The 15,585-nt window shown below is 44.1% G+C and overlaps 1 protein-coding gene across 3 annotated transcripts in view; it reads right to left on the reverse strand.

Moving 5' to 3' along the window:
* The window catches only part of Ntrk2 (neurotrophic receptor tyrosine kinase 2), a 136,238-nt gene that overhangs the window by 86,896 nt on the left and 33,757 nt on the right, over positions 1–15,585 (reverse strand). For all 3 annotated transcript variants that reach the window (XM_052156714.1, XM_052156716.1, XM_052156715.1), the window contains exons 3-6: positions 13,232–13,306; positions 13,048–13,119; positions 8,770–8,838; positions 4,965–5,119 (exon numbers count right to left, since the gene is read on the reverse strand). In XM_052156714.1, coding sequence (XP_052012674.1) covers positions 4,965–5,119; positions 8,770–8,838; positions 13,048–13,119; positions 13,232–13,306 — 371 coding nt within the window. The remainder of the gene's footprint in view (positions 1–4,964; positions 5,120–8,769; positions 8,839–13,047; positions 13,120–13,231; positions 13,307–15,585) is intronic.

Genomic DNA, 15,585 nt, shown 5'->3' on the forward strand with positions numbered 1-15,585 from the left:
AATAGTTTTCCAGTGTCCAATCCCAAGCCATGCTATGGAACATGCTTGTGTAACTTGCACACTCAGAGAGGAGACCTGAGCCGACACTGGGTAAGGTCTAAAGACAATACAAGAGCAGTAAGTAGAAACAGTGGTAGGAGCTGGGTCTGACCTAGGGTTATGTCCATGGGCATGAAGTGAATTCTACAACACAGAATTGGAAGCTGGGGCCACAGGGGGGAAAACCTGATGTGTCCTCAAGCGAAGGCCACAGGAATAGAGAGGCCCACAACCCCCACAAGAAGCTGAAAATCTAAGTGGGAGGTGGAGGTTGACTCGGGACAGTGCCTGACACTCGGGAGAAACTAGCGATAGCATTGCAAGTCCTAAATACAAATCCTACAGAGATAAAATGACCTGGACTCTACTGTGTCTTGGTCCTCTCCCGAACATGGTAAATGCATCCACCAAAAAAGAACAATGATCTACATTTTAAGAAGACAAGAAAGAAACAACCAATAAACTAATTCTTGGTGTCCAAGCCCCAGTATAAACACACACACACACCCACACCCACACACACACACACACACACACACACAAATCTATTGAAAGAAATTCTAATCCTAGTACAGGAGGAATTGAGGAGAGGTAAGATCACAAATTTATACTTAAAACACTAAATATGTAGAACAAAAAATATATTGAAAACTGCAAGATAGAAATACCCAGTCACATATGAAGGCAAGTTCACTGGGACAGTAGATACTCGGCAGAGACCTTAAAAGGTAAGCAGGTGTAGCGTGATATAGGTCAAGCTCTGAAAGCCAATAATTGCTAACCCAGATCACCATACCCAGCAAAACTATAGCTTATAATTGAAGGAGAAAGAGAAGCATTCCATGATAGAACAAACTAAAAGAAATGAAGACCTCTTAGCCATTCCTAGAGAAGGTAGTTTAAAAGGTCAAAGACCCCTCTGGGCTGAAAAGAAAGATAAATACTTCCAGTGAGCCACAGGAAAAAGACAAACCACATGAACAGCAGTTACCCAGAGAAGGAATACTAAACCCCAAAACACTATAAAACATATAGTTTTCGAGGACTATAAATATCAATTGTGTCTATTACTCCAATCAAAAGACACAGTCCATCAGACTTAACTGAAAGTGGTCTGTCTATTTCTTACCTCCAAGAAGTACATGTCTTTGTCAAAGGAAGGATCGACTCAGGGAAAAAGTCTGGGAGAGGAATTCCAAGCAAATGGGACTAAAAAGCAAGCAACTGTTACTGTTCCAATGCATGACAAAATGGGCTCAAATTAAAATCAGCCACAAGAGTCAAAGAAGGTCACTTCATCCTTATTAGAGGAGCAATTAATCTGTGCAGGGCATGTTGCAACTTGAAACAGGTACCACACTGAACACAGTGTACCCAAGTTCATCAAAGAAGTGCTACTGGATGTAATGACAGATAAGTCCCTACACAATAAGATTAGAGGACTCCATTACCCTGTTCTTGATAAATAGCAGGCCATCCTTTAACAGATTCTTTTTAGGGGGACAGAAGTACCATGATATCAAAACCTGGTGAAGATATAACAATAACAAAAGAGAAATTATAGCCAATTTCCCTGATGATCATTGCTGCAAAAATTATCAGTAAAATTCTTGCAAACCAAATATGTATACACATCAAAAAGACCATTCACCAAGAGCAAGTTAGCTTCACTGCAATGGCTCAACATGTACAACTTAGGAAATGTAATACATCACAGAAGAAGACTCAAGGACAGAGATCTCATGATCGTCTTCATAGATACAGAAATGACTTTGACAAAATCCTGCATGGCTACATGCTAAAAGCAGGAAAACCTCCAACACACTAAAGACTATATGCACAAACCCATAGCCAACAGTAAACCCAATGGGGGAAGCCCAAAGTATTTTCACTAACATGGTAGGAGTACTCACTCTCATAGAGTGCTTGAAGTATTAGCTGAAGCAATAAGACAAGAAAAGGAAATAAAAGAGATACAAACAAGAAAGCAAAAAGCTGGACTATACCTAAGACTTCATCAGAAACCTCTTAGAGCTGATAATTACTTTTAGCGAAGTGTCAGGATGAAAAATGTTCAACTTCACTAGAGTCATGAGTGCAAATTAAAAACATGCCTACTGTATTGCCCCAGCCTAAATCATAGACATCAAGACACTGTTCATAGACGTTAAGGAACTGAACAGTAACAAGCACTGGTGAGGTTGAGAATGAAAGGCACCCTCATGCACTGCTAGGGGAAATGTAAAGTGGTCCAGCCACTGTGGAAATCAATATTGAGGCTCTTCAGAAAACCAAACATTAGAACTGCCAAGTGACTGAGCTCAACCACTTGCCGGTATCTACACAAGGACTCTAAGTCCATGCATCACAAAGACACTGGCACACCCACGCTCACTGCCGCTCTGTTCACAACAGCTGAGCTGTAGAAGCACCCTAGGTGGCCACCAACAGGGCATGAACAGGACAGCCTTCCAACCATAAGAAAGCCTGAAGGCACCTCACCTGCAGGGACGTGGGGGCAACTGACCAATAATCGTGTCTGGTGAACCAGGCAGGTCCAAAACCACAAACTTCTCATGTTTTCTCTCATTTGCTGGTCCTGGATTTTGCATAGACACATAAAATCATGGCCATGACATAAACAAAGAAGAGAAATTGTTTACGGGCACGAAGAGTACTAACGGCCAGGGGATGAGAGTGAGCACATATAGCACAGAGAGAACGCGCTCACTGAGCTACCTCACAATTGACTGAAATGTTCTTAGACATCCCAGTAGCATGTGCAATGAGTGTGCACCAGTAAAATCCTTAAAATGTATCTTTAAACTTGTAAAGAAGCCATTGAACATTGTTGTCATTTCCCCAACTCTTTTCCCCTGTGATTTCCGCATGTGTGCATCTCAGCCTTACGTCCTCTAGACTTCTAGGGTTATGATTTAGAAAACATATTTACTGTCTCTTCACCTCCAGTTATACAAGAGTACACACCGATAGTGGTATGGAAAGAAATAATGTTAGTTTCTTAAGTAAACACCCATAGATTATTGCCTTTCCAGTGTATTGATGAATCCCCTATTAATTCACCTTCATAATGTTTCTCAAATTACATCATTTATTTCCAAATGCTTTGTTGTTGTTGTTCTTGTTCTTGTTCTTGTTATAGGTCTAGGAAATCCTGCCATTTGTGTCTTCTGATCATTGTGATCTTTTTCTTCTAATAAGTGGCAATATGTGAAATCTAATACAATCGTCAGCTAACTGTTTGTAAACATTTTCCTTTGAGCAGAAAAAAATAAAAGCAAAATTTGAGATGATAAAATGCTGAGAAATGTGTAAACAAATACAGGAAATATACGTATATTTTCTTTGTCTTTTGGTGTTATAAACTCTAGATACTTGCAGGAAATATATGTCAAAATATAAGTAATAAATGTTTGAAATATATATATATATGCACATTTGAAAAACGCAATTAGGAAAGCACAGAGCAACCTCTGAACTGGACACCTAGCATGCAAAGTCACCTGACACAGCCCCAAATGCCACTTTAACAGGTACTGTTGACACTCAAGTGGGTTAAAGATGTGATCAGTTAGACCTAGGGAATCAGTCAAAGCTCAGCTCCCCTTGCAAGGGGGTAGGGAGATATGAAACTACTGCTCTCAAGCACATAATTCAAGAAATGTGTAGAAAAATGAAAGAAATAAAAAATATTAAAGACAGAAAGTCTAAGAAAATTAGATATCTGTTTACTTAAACATGTCTTCTGTCCACATCTCAATGGTCAGCCACATCAATGATGAGTCCCCCTGAATGCACGTCAAGACCCATGTGGCCATTTAAGAGTTGGTGTCAGGCAGGGACAAAGCAGCCACCCATTTAGAGGCAGCTTGTGGGACAAGGGCCTGTGTCAGATGCTCTTTGATCCATGTTTCCTGGACAGGAGGCCAAAACAGCTGTGGGGATTTGGGTGCAAGCCAAGTAGTCAGGTGCCCAGCAGCGACTCCCTTGCCCGTCTAGGCAGCTCTTGGCGGTTCTAACGGGTACAGAACACGAGCTCTGAGCAGCTGAGAACAGACACATAGTTGTTTGGTGTGGTTGTTTTGTTTATTTGTTTGTTTGTTGGCTGGCAAGGAAGGTCATTCTTAAATAAAAGCAGGCCTTCAAACAGGGGCTCTGGAGGGAAACGGTTATACACCTTCCGAGAGACACAAACAAGCAAGACACTGTGTGGCATGTTCCTGCTTTGTTGCCTGCCACCAGGCAAGAGCAAACAAAATTGTTTGTGAGCTCGCTAACTGTTCCACTAAACGATTAAAATTTTGATGAAGGACCACGTGTGTCAGTGTAGAGATAAATCACAGGGTCAGAAAATCCTAACCTGCTCTTCCTCCTGGTGTGACATGAGCTCTCACTGAGAGCTGGACCTTGTCCAAAGGTGTCATTTTAAGCCCTCCAGATGGAAGTGTTGGGAAGAACAGGAGGGGACGAGCAGGCAGGAGTTCGGCCGGCCCTTCGGCGCCCTGTGGCTGGGTCTCCCTCTGCATGGCTTACATGCCAATCAAGTGTGTGTGTGTGGCTTGGGAAGGGCTGTACTCTTCGTGGATATTTTTGGAGAAGCGAATAATTGAATGGACTCACGGATGGTGGATGGACAGGCAGAGCAATCAACAAAAGAATTAACAATGTTCTTTTTCTCCATGTTCTTTAATGCCAGACATTCAGAAGCAATGTTCTACTTGGAAAGAAAACTCACTAAAGGCCTCCGAGTGCTTCTCTGCACGGCACATAAACACCGGATTTGCCAGAGACATCCCCAAAGCACCGTGAGGTCTGGTGGTGATGCCCTTCCCAGACCCACTGCCATAAAGAGGCAATTACAAAGATTAATAGCAACTTGAACTCATTGATTAAAAATAACTTACCACAATTGGGTATCTGCAGGTTCGCCAGGGGCGTGTTCTTGCTGCTCTCGTTGAGGCAATACAGATCCTGAGTGTCGGGGCTGGATTTAGTCTCCTGGAGAGTCTTGAGCCACATAATGTCACAGGAACATGTGAATGGGTTACCCGTCAGGATCCTACAGGAACAGAAACTCGACCCGGTCAGGCTCCCACGTGCCTTTCAGCTTCACTAGCGTTCAAGGATGACTACAGGAGTGTGTGCTAGCCGCCAACCTTTGAAAGTCACACCCACTTGGATGGCGGCATGAGGGCGCTTCTTATTCACCCCGTTATTTAATAACTACCACTCTGCTGCTACGTGCAAACAAAATGGCAGAGGCTAAAGATAGCAAAGAGATGCAAAACTCAGCAGAATATTTAGGAAAACAGATCTGAACAAACACAGCCACAATAGAGAGCATCTCATGATAGGGTGGGGCGCCATTCTTGTACTTAAGTGGAGATACCAATGGTGACCTTTTACAGGCGTTAATATCCTATTTCTGACCAGGCTAGAGACTTAAGAGTTCTTGCTTCTGCAGGGAAGCAGAGTCATTTAGTCTCCATTGAAAATGAAGTTAGAGACAGGGATTTGAGGGAGGCTGAGGCGTGCCAGCCTGGAGGCCTGCTCCATTGCTGCTCTGCGCTGTGCCCCCAGAGGCCTTTTCATCCAAGCACAAAAGCAGAGGGCAGAAGCTGGAAGGGAGAGAGGCAGGGGACTCATATGCACCTCCTCAACCCAGTGAGGGTTTCCTAGGGTGGCACACTGGGCTCCCAGGATGAGCAATCTGCACAGGACAGGTGCAGAAAGACACACTGCCAGCCAGCCCTCAGCCGTGCTGTCTGGACTTAGGTACTACAGCGGGTGAAGGAGGAAGTGTGTTTGAAGGAAAACAAAAACCACAGGGGGGAAAAATCTTTAATGCTTATTTATAATGCTCAGTGGCCTATTTAAGATGAATCCCATTTATGATAATGAACCCTTAAATGAGCCCATTTTCAATCGTTACATAGACTGCCTAGCACTAACCACAATACTTAAGATTTCCTGAGGACAGGACCTGGTCTTGCAACATCATTTACTCCTGTGGTTTTCTGATTGCGTTCTAAGAATCTTGGAGATCCCTGGAGACTTTTCTGTGAGTTTCATGGGGGGAAATGTGGTCACGGTAGACTGGTTTAATTTGTATCTGCTCGCCCATCTCCAAGTATCCCGCCAATATCAAAATAGGATTTGATGCTATGAGACATGGACTGTGAGACAGGAAAGGCCCACCCTTGGCTCAAGCTCAAGCTGCCAGAGATATTTCCTAGAGTTCTGAGTATATGAATAGCTGAAGTCTTTCTGAAATGTCTCTATAATCAAATAAGCTAAGTGGGGGAAGGAGGGAATGGAAGAGATGCTTCAATGACAAAGCCCAGGGCGTTTCCCTGGCCAAGCAGCCCTGGCAGAGACCTGGTCCTGATTTGCATAGGCACCCACTAAGGTACAGAATCCTACACAAACCTCTCTTCTTCATTCTAACAGGTAACTCACACATGGTTGTTGTGGATAGCCCTGGGCTTGTATTTTGATGCTAATTCCACTCCTCAGAGGGGCTGCAGATGGGGAATTGCCTTGTGAACCTTCTTCCCACCTTAACTTTTCAAATAAAGGCTTGAGCCAATGATTGGGCAGGAAGAAGGGGAAAGAGCTGAGAGTTTGGGGGAGGAGAAAAGGATGGGAGGAGGAGCTACGGAGGATCCACCCAGGGGGTGGGGGGGGGGGAAGAGGGAGGCAGGAGCTCCGAGGGATCTACAAAGAGGCTGCGGGGAGAGAGAAGCTCCTGGCCTGGAGAAACTGCAAGTTCTATGGGATAATACAGTTGTATTATCCCATATAGACTAGTGTAGTGGGAGATCTGCCCAATCTAGGCTTATAGCTTGTATTGTTACTGATTGAGTTGAGATTTCTTTTACTGGGTAATTGGGTTGGAAACAAAGTAGCAGCAACTCATGGTCAACGCCTACTGAGTGTGTCGTTGAACAATGCTGCTAGGGGAATTTTGAAATGTGAACCGGAAAGCATCTCATTTTTAATCTACCCAGCAACGCTTATGCAGTGGTGCCCAACACCTTCACACAAAGCACCTTGCTCTGTGTCACATGGCTGCCTGTGAGGTATTTCGTCTCTTCCTGCGTTAGACATGCCAAAAGCATAAAAGAGGCGTGTGTTCAGTTGCATGTACAAGCTAATTACACTGGCCTCACAGACAGAGGGTGCAGGCCAGTGGTTCCTAGAAGCTGGGAAGGGTGAAGGAGACAGCCTGGAAACTGGGTACAAAGCCAGTCAGACAAAGATAGCATTCTGCAGTGTAGTAAGCTTACTATGTTAATTACTATGTAATCTATATTTCATCATTGGTGGAAGAAAATGTTTTGAATATTATGAGATTATATATACCATACTGTACCCAAGGGAATATACAATTAGTATAAATGTAAAGTAACTTAATGAAGTAAATTATTCCGAATAATTGCCAGTGGTCAAGATGGTCACATGTGACCCCTTCCTGCCTGTATACTTGTGACCTCTCTACTAGGGGTGTCTGTATGATGTACAGTGAAAGACATTCTTTCTAGGAAGACACTGTGTATGTCTTGTCCTGAGGGCCTAACCCAGGTGGCCCTCCTTCTTCTGGTGTTAATTTGGGGATCATGCCATCACTCCCTCAAACTCTTCTCCAATCTGTTAGACCAAAGTCCCCCCCACCCCACCCCCACACAAAAACATACCATTCTCAGAAACTAGACCTGCCTGTAACCATTGCCAGCAAGATGGTTTCCTATAGGTTGACGTAAACTGTCCTCATCTTCAAGGCCTGTGTGAGCTGTTCCTAGTATTCAGCGCTCAAGCCAATTCTTAAACCACCGGGAGCGATATTTGGAAGGGTTGGACAAGAACCACCCGAGATGGGGGCCAGAACCCAGACCGGCTTCCATCTCTCTGGTGTCTGGAGGGAAGACAGGGCAGTGGCCCTGGAACCCTCTTCCTCTACCTTGAGCTGTGAAGCTTCATTAAGAATCCTCAGTTTCCCCTTGAGCTTTTGACGCGTGATGACTCCTGCCTACCCCATATTCCTGACTTTTCCAGAGATTTTTTTTTTAAGTGCCATATTTAATTAGATGCTTCTTCCTTCATCCAGAGCCCTGTCCTTCAAGCTTCTCATGCACCTCACCACTGCACTGGCAGCCTTAAGTGAGCACCTCGGAGACGATGACTGTTAGTCGTCGCACGGCTCGACTGGGACATAGGATAGATATCAAGCGTAGGGGTAAACCCAAAAGAATGGCTCCCAGAGATAGTGGGTCTGGGAACAACCTCTCTGCCAGGGTTGGCTCTGCCCAAGCCTATCCTGGGCTGACAGACAAAGCTGGAAGAGTGTTTTATCCACTGCAATTTCCTCTTTGACGAACGCGCTTTATTTCAGAGCTTGAATAAAACAAGAGCCAGATGAGATGAAATATAAAGCTACTTGAGCACAAAACTCCCTGCTGTTTTTTATCCTCTTTTCCCTCTATTAGGAAATAAATTATTTATGTGAAAATGACATTCAGCTGATCATAATGACATAAAGGAGACCGAGATTGTAATCACCCAATTGGGGCAAAGCTAGAGAAAGCATTCTTCAATAATTTTGATGCAACATACACTTGCAATAGTACTTATTCAAAAAAAAATACCCATACTTAATTATCCTTTCTTTTGAAAATTTCTTCCCAAATGCCAGACAAAATCATTACTTACAGGTCAGACAAGTCAAGGTGGCGGAAATGTCTCCTGGACAAACTTGTCAGCTTGTTTCGTGTGAAATTACTGAAAGAAATCAGATAACGTTAAGTGTAAACTGATTTAAGAAGAATATGTTCAGACAGTGGTTTTGTTTTCAAAATGCAATTTTCCTAGAGTGGGTGCCCATCTTACTTGGAGCCAATTCTGTCTTTTAACCTGAAAAGATAACTTCCCGGGATCCCTGACACACTTACGGTTCCTATGCACTATGAGAGAAGTGTGTACGTTTTTCAGAGTCTCTTTTTAATATCTTCGTTTCACCTAAAAGTTTGTGTATGATATATCGATTGAAAGTCCAGTTCTCTGCCCAGTTGAGTTCCTCATGCTTGGAACATTTAATTGGTGGAATGTGTAATAAAATGCCTCATTATAAGTCCATGAGAGGAGAAAAAAAAAGAGGTTCTAAAACTAAAGAGCATCTTGAATATTTTTGAGGTATGTGACAAACAAAACTTGGACTAGACAGACTTTCAACTGCCTTTCCAGGAAGGAACCCACCGCTGACTGAGACCGCCTGGTGTGACTGCTTATGTGTCACCTCGATGGGAGAGCAGCTCCAAAAAGAGACCAGGGTGAACCCTGGGGACCAGGGCATGCCTCAGGCTTTACCATGAGTTCCCCCAAAACAGGGCATCTTAATATTTAAACAAACCAACAGAAAGATGCTCTATTTATGGGAGAGAGAGAGAGAAAAAAAAAACCTTATGAATTTCCTGGTGTGTTCCAAATGTGTATTTTTTGTGGTGGGAATGAGTATTTCCAATGATCCTGGCAGCTGAACTTGTTTACTGTTTAAAATTTACTTAAAATTCTTGAGCCTCTGGAAGGGTGTTTTTGACAAGTATCAAAAGTGTAAAAACAATCGGCCACGCCCACACAGCTCTTGGTTTCTCAGGCAGGTAGGTGTCTAAGAAGAAGGTCTGCTAGGGACAGTGACCCTGGCCCTGCCCGGTATCTGAGGCCAGTATGCTGTCGGGCCAATGACATCTAGGTTACTGTAGGAGCTAAATCACAGGCTGACAGGTTAGCAGGTGAATGGAGTAAAACGTGGCTTCTCATGACTCACGAAGGGTCCATCCAGCCAACGCCTCCAGGGAGATTTCCACCCACCCCAACCCTGACCCACAGGAGGATGCCCTCCCGCCTGTAAGCCTGTGTCTTCTCCATTCACACTAGTGCTGTGTGCTCGCCCACAGAAAAGGGTACCCCGGATGAAAATATAATCCACTGGAAAGTTGTGAGACACGCCCACGTCTTTCCTTTGGGGACATGAGTTAAGTAAGAATGGTTTCTGTGGAGAGTTTGGAACCTAAAATCTCTGCCTGTCTTTAAGGCTCAGGTACGTTCATACTCATCACAAAGCCCAATCTTTCTGGAAAAGAAAAGAAAAAAGAATCTGTTCTTCTCCCCCAAGATAAATGAAAGGGGTACAGGGGCACTGATGGAGGGGAGGGAAAAGGAAGGGAAGGGAAGGAGGAGGCAAGGGAAGAAGGAAGGGAGAGGAAGGGAAGGAGGAGGGAAGGAGGAAGGGAGAGGAAGGGAGGGGGGAGAGGGGGCAAAGGAGGGGAGGGGAAGTGAGGGAAGAGAAAAGCAGAGACCAGGAGGGAGAGAGAAGCAAAAGGAGGGATGAGGAAGCTGCCCCACCAGCTTGCGCTGCCCTATGGAGCACCCCCACCCCCACCCCACCTCCACCCCACCCCCACCCCCATCAGCTCGCGCTGCCCTATGGAGCACCCCTACCCCATCCCCACCCCCATCAGTTCGCGCAGCCCTATGGAGCTGCCTCCCCCGGTCAGCTCCGCGCTGCCCTCCCTGGAAGCAGCTGCTAGGTTGGGTTGCCAGCAGCTCAGTGCAGCTCGGGGTTACGGGCCAAAGAACAAGATGAGTTTTATGAAGCATACTTAGGAATGGGGCCAAAAGCCAAAAAGGAGGAAGAAGGAAGAAAAAAAAATCAACAATCCTCTTACTGTTTGATTGTAAAACTTTGCTAAGAGCCTAATTAGCACCTCGGCAAAGCCCCTGGAAAACACAAATGCTGGCTTTTCTCACAGTCCCTGGGGTTTTAGGGGCTGGGTAGCAATTAAAGGCACCCAGGCATACATTCGGAGATCAGCTCTGGATGTGCCTGTCTTAGGCTAACACGGACCAGGCAAACTGAGGCAGAGATAAGGCAGAGCTCTCTTGTGAGGTCCCCTAAAGCCTGCACTACAACACCCCCATCTCCCCCTCATTTCTCTCTCTCTTTTTTAAATTGGATATTTTCTTTATTTACATTTCAAATGTTATCCCCTTTACTGTTCCGTCCCCACCCCAACTCCCGTCCCTATCCCATCCCCCCTCCCTCTGCTTCCGTGGTATCTCTCCTCTTCACACTGTCTGACCGATTGCCTGATTTCATTGGGTCGTACTGTCTGACAGTAGCTACACAATAGAGTATTTGAAGTTCGATCAATTACTGGATCCTGATTGTGGTTTGATAAGGAAACTGTAGAATATCTATCCTTCTTGAGTGAGACGGATACACATTTGATGTATGCTAGACATGGAAGCTAAAACACCATTAAAATTATTCTATCACAACACCTGTGTGTGTGTGTGTGTGTGTGTGTGTGCGTGTGCGTGTGCGTGTGCGTGTGCGTGTGTGTGTGTGTGTGTCCACGCGCGCTATCAATAAAATTACAATTACCCACGGCCCACTGTCCATAATTATAACAGGAACATCAATCCTCGGAGGAGTCAGACAGCACACAGGGCAACTGCTGGGTGATTTTGGTCTAGGGTCATATGTAATAAAAATTCAAAAACGTAACTACTGAGGTCACTAATGACTTCTAAGAGATTGCAGTGGGATATTTTTCCATTCTTCTGCTGTTGTGGCTGTGCCACCAACGGCTACACACACATCAAGTTTGCCCCAGCAAACAGACCCAGACAGGCTGTCAAGAAGGGTTTCAAGAAAATGTGTTTTAAGATGTGCCCAGAATTTTATCCTGGTTTTGCAGAATGCTTATATCTTAAAAAGTGGCTTCATCATTCCTGTCACATGTGAAATATGAACTCATGATAATGACTTTATGAAATGAAGGTCTTCAGTGATATCAACACATCTCCGCCGAGCATGCAGACAGACTGCTCTGAGACAATAAGCACTTTAATAACCGGCATGGAAGTCAGGCCAGGAACTGCTGTCCCCGGGGAAGAGAAGAGGGACAGACGTTACAGGATGATAGCAATGGCAGAGATGAGCTCCTCTGCTCCTGTCTTAAGAACACGGCGAGGAGTTGGTCACCTAGTTGGGTTCTACAGCTCCCAGACTGTATTTTTACCTGTGTTCTGGGAATACAGACATCAGTCTAGGCAAGTGAAATGTCTAGGTGAGACCCTGCAGGTAAGCTGTGAAATGCTGAAGTTGTCATTGCAAGGAGAATTTGGTCAATAAGAATCAGGTAACAGGTCTCCAGCAGAAGATCCCCACTGTAAACTCACAGTGTGAGGGAGTGTAAGCTTGGGGTGGGGCCATGGACATTTCTGTCTTTTGGGTGATCTAATAGGATATCTCAGGGAGGGCATCATCTGTTGACTTAACTCATATTATTGAGGGGACTTAACCAGAAAACCACATAACAACTCTTATTTGCTGCATTTCCAGTTGATTTCAGTCAACAAAATACCAAACAGGACTTGTAAGAAAATCAGTTCCTACTATTAAGAGTCACCTGGAGCTTTGGTGGCATAGACAGTGAATGATATTTTTTTCTATTTTTATCACTCCATGGCACATGCTGTTGAGAAAATGAACATTCAAATGATCCTATTATAAAGGGAAGAGCAACAGTAATTTTTATTTTCTTAAATCGTCCAAGGCCAAGTCAGCATCTTGATTAGTTAGCTTGATGTCCTCCAGGGAGCGTGTCTTGATTCCAAGGGAAAGAATCAAGGACTCAGTACAAGGACATCATTTTCACATCAGAGTCCTTGCCGTTGGCCCAGCGCTCCGTCCAAGATGGAAATGGCCCAGAAATTCATGAAAGGAAATAAACAGGCTGTTCTAAGTACCCCTCTGAAGCCATTCAGAAATCAAACAGAATCAAAGCTAATGTTCCTAAGCTATTATCGCAGCTATACTAACTTTTAAGAAGGAGGTTTAGAGTTGGCAAAGAAAGAAAACAAAGAGGAATGAGAAAAATACTGAACAAATCGGGTCCTGGGAAGCGAAGAGATAGCTCTACTCACATGTGCTGCAGGTTGCTGTTTTTCAGAAACGCTTTGTAAGCCACAAACTTTAAGCCAGAATCCACAATTGTACTGCAAAAAAACACATAATGGCATTTACGTTAGGGGTAACCAGCAAATTACCTACCTGACCACAGCAGAACACAAGTCTCTGAGGAAATGTGTGCACATGGTGAGTACTCACAGGTTTTTCAGCCCCACGTAAGCTTCGACGTCATCTTCGTTGATGATTTCTAACCTTTTCTGGTTTGCGATGAGACTGAAACAAAGCAGAAAGGGAATTATGGGTAACTGGGGATGTCAGCGTCTCCATGGAATGATGGGTAACTGAGAATGTAGGTGATACCATGGAATCTTGGGTAACTGGGAATGTCTGTGATAGCATGGAATTATGAGTAGCGTGCGCACAAACTGACCAACGTGTCCAAGTACCCCTTCCGCACTCAGTAGCTGTTATTCTCCTGTTATTGTTGGTTCTCTGAGAATTTAGCACACACGCATTAGTTAGTTCCACCATACTCTCCCCCAGCTTCCCCTAGATTCATTCACACCCCTTTTCTACAGTGAAGGCAGCAACCATATTCTGCCAACCATGGCTTGTTCACCAAGTGGCTCATTGTTTTTCACTGTCTAAAATAGTTTCAGTTGTAAAGGTGCAAATGTCCTGAGGGTAGCTCTATGACCAACCACTCAAATGTGCGGCACACTTATGGTGACTGCCTGTAAGTGTGAGAATGGTCATGTGTCCCTGTCATTCCAGGAAACACCTTCCTCTCCTTTTGTCTTGTAAAGCTGGAAGAGCATTGTGCCTCCTATCCCCCCTCCCCCCTCCCCGCTTGTTCTTTCCTTGGCCAACGTTCTTGCCTTCTGCCTTTGTCAGTCACAGTCCCAATATTTCTTTTGATGAACCACATCCCACAAGTCCTAGGTGGCCCTTGTGAAGTGTCTGTAGGGCATCATCTCTCCTCTCCAACCCCACCAAGCTTCCAAATGTGGAAATTAACTAAGGACACCAGCTAATGACGAAGAACAATATTCCCTTGGCCTTTATGATTGGCTGAGAGATGTGCATGTGACTCAGTGAGACAAGAGAAACTCTACTTAAGATTTAAAACTATGAATCCTGGGAGAGGGGTGTTGGGTCTTTTTCATTCTCTGGATTCTCAACTAAAGAATGATGTAGGCCTAGGACTTTTCAGCCACAAGAGAGAGGCCATCCAAGGAGTCAATGGAAAGGCAGGAGCTACCGAGGCATTCAAAGGACAGCATCCTGAAAATAGAGATACAGAGGTATAGCTATCTCTGAAGCTAGAGATTACAAACCTAGTTTGATCTGGGTTTCTGTCCTGCACACTCATAGTCCCCAACAGTACAGACATATGGATATTAAAACTACCATCCTGGGGTGGTAGGAGCCCTACATTCTTACATCAGAATCTCTTTGAAAAGAGAATCATTTCTAAAATTCTTAACATGCACCACAACTCTTAGGTCACTTCTATGATGTATAGACAATAGGCGAATGATGGGTGATTAATATGTGAATGGTGGATGGAAAGATGGATGGATGGGTGGATGATGAACCGATGGATGGATAATGTGTGTGTGTGTGTGTGTATGTATGTATGTGTGTTGGGTGGACACTGATGGATGGATGGGATGATGGATGGGTGGATGATGAACTGATGGATGTATTATATATATGTGTGTGTGTGTATGTATTATGATAGCTGGAAAAATGTGTATATATAGGTATGTTGGGTGGACACTGATGGATGGATGGGATGATGGATGGATACTAGTAGGTGGATGAATCGATGGGTGGATGATAATGTATATATGTACATATGTATGTATGTTGGATGGATAGTGGTGGATGGATGGATAAATGAATGGATGGATGGATGGAATGATGGATAAAGTCTGTATGTATTACAATGGCTGGAAATATATATGTATTATGTATGTATATATGTATGTTGGGGGGACACTGGTGGATGGATGGATGGATGGATGGATGGATGGATGGATGAATTGGATGATGTATGGAATACTGGTGGGTAGATGGATGGATGAATGAATGGATAATGTATATATGTATGTATGTGAGTTTTCCTTTGTCTTAAAAAATAAAAACATTAGTAAAAATATAAAATATATATAAAGCCCTTTTATATATATATAAAAATATAAAAATATAAAGCCCTTTAATTAATACACTAAGGTCAAACATATAGCTCTTCTGCTGACAGTGAGTTAAAATGGAAATGCATATCTTGAGTAATGAGTTGTGAGAGTCCTGGGTCTCTGCCCAATAAGAAAAAGAATGTGACAAGATGCGTGGTAAGAACATGGGCAAGAGAGCTGAGGAGACACCTTGGAGAGCAGACAGCTTGCACTGCAGACATGGGAACCCACATGAAACTCAGGGGTATGCACCTGTAACCCTAATTCTAGGGGTATGAAGAGAAGCAAACTCCACAGGCACCTTGACCAGCCAGCCAGTCTGGGTAAATGGCAAGCTCCAGATTCAGTGAG

The sequence above is a fragment of the Apodemus sylvaticus genome, chromosome 14 (assembly GCF_947179515.1).
Source record: "Apodemus sylvaticus chromosome 14, mApoSyl1.1, whole genome shotgun sequence".
Taxonomy (NCBI): domain Eukaryota; kingdom Metazoa; phylum Chordata; class Mammalia; order Rodentia; family Muridae; genus Apodemus; species Apodemus sylvaticus.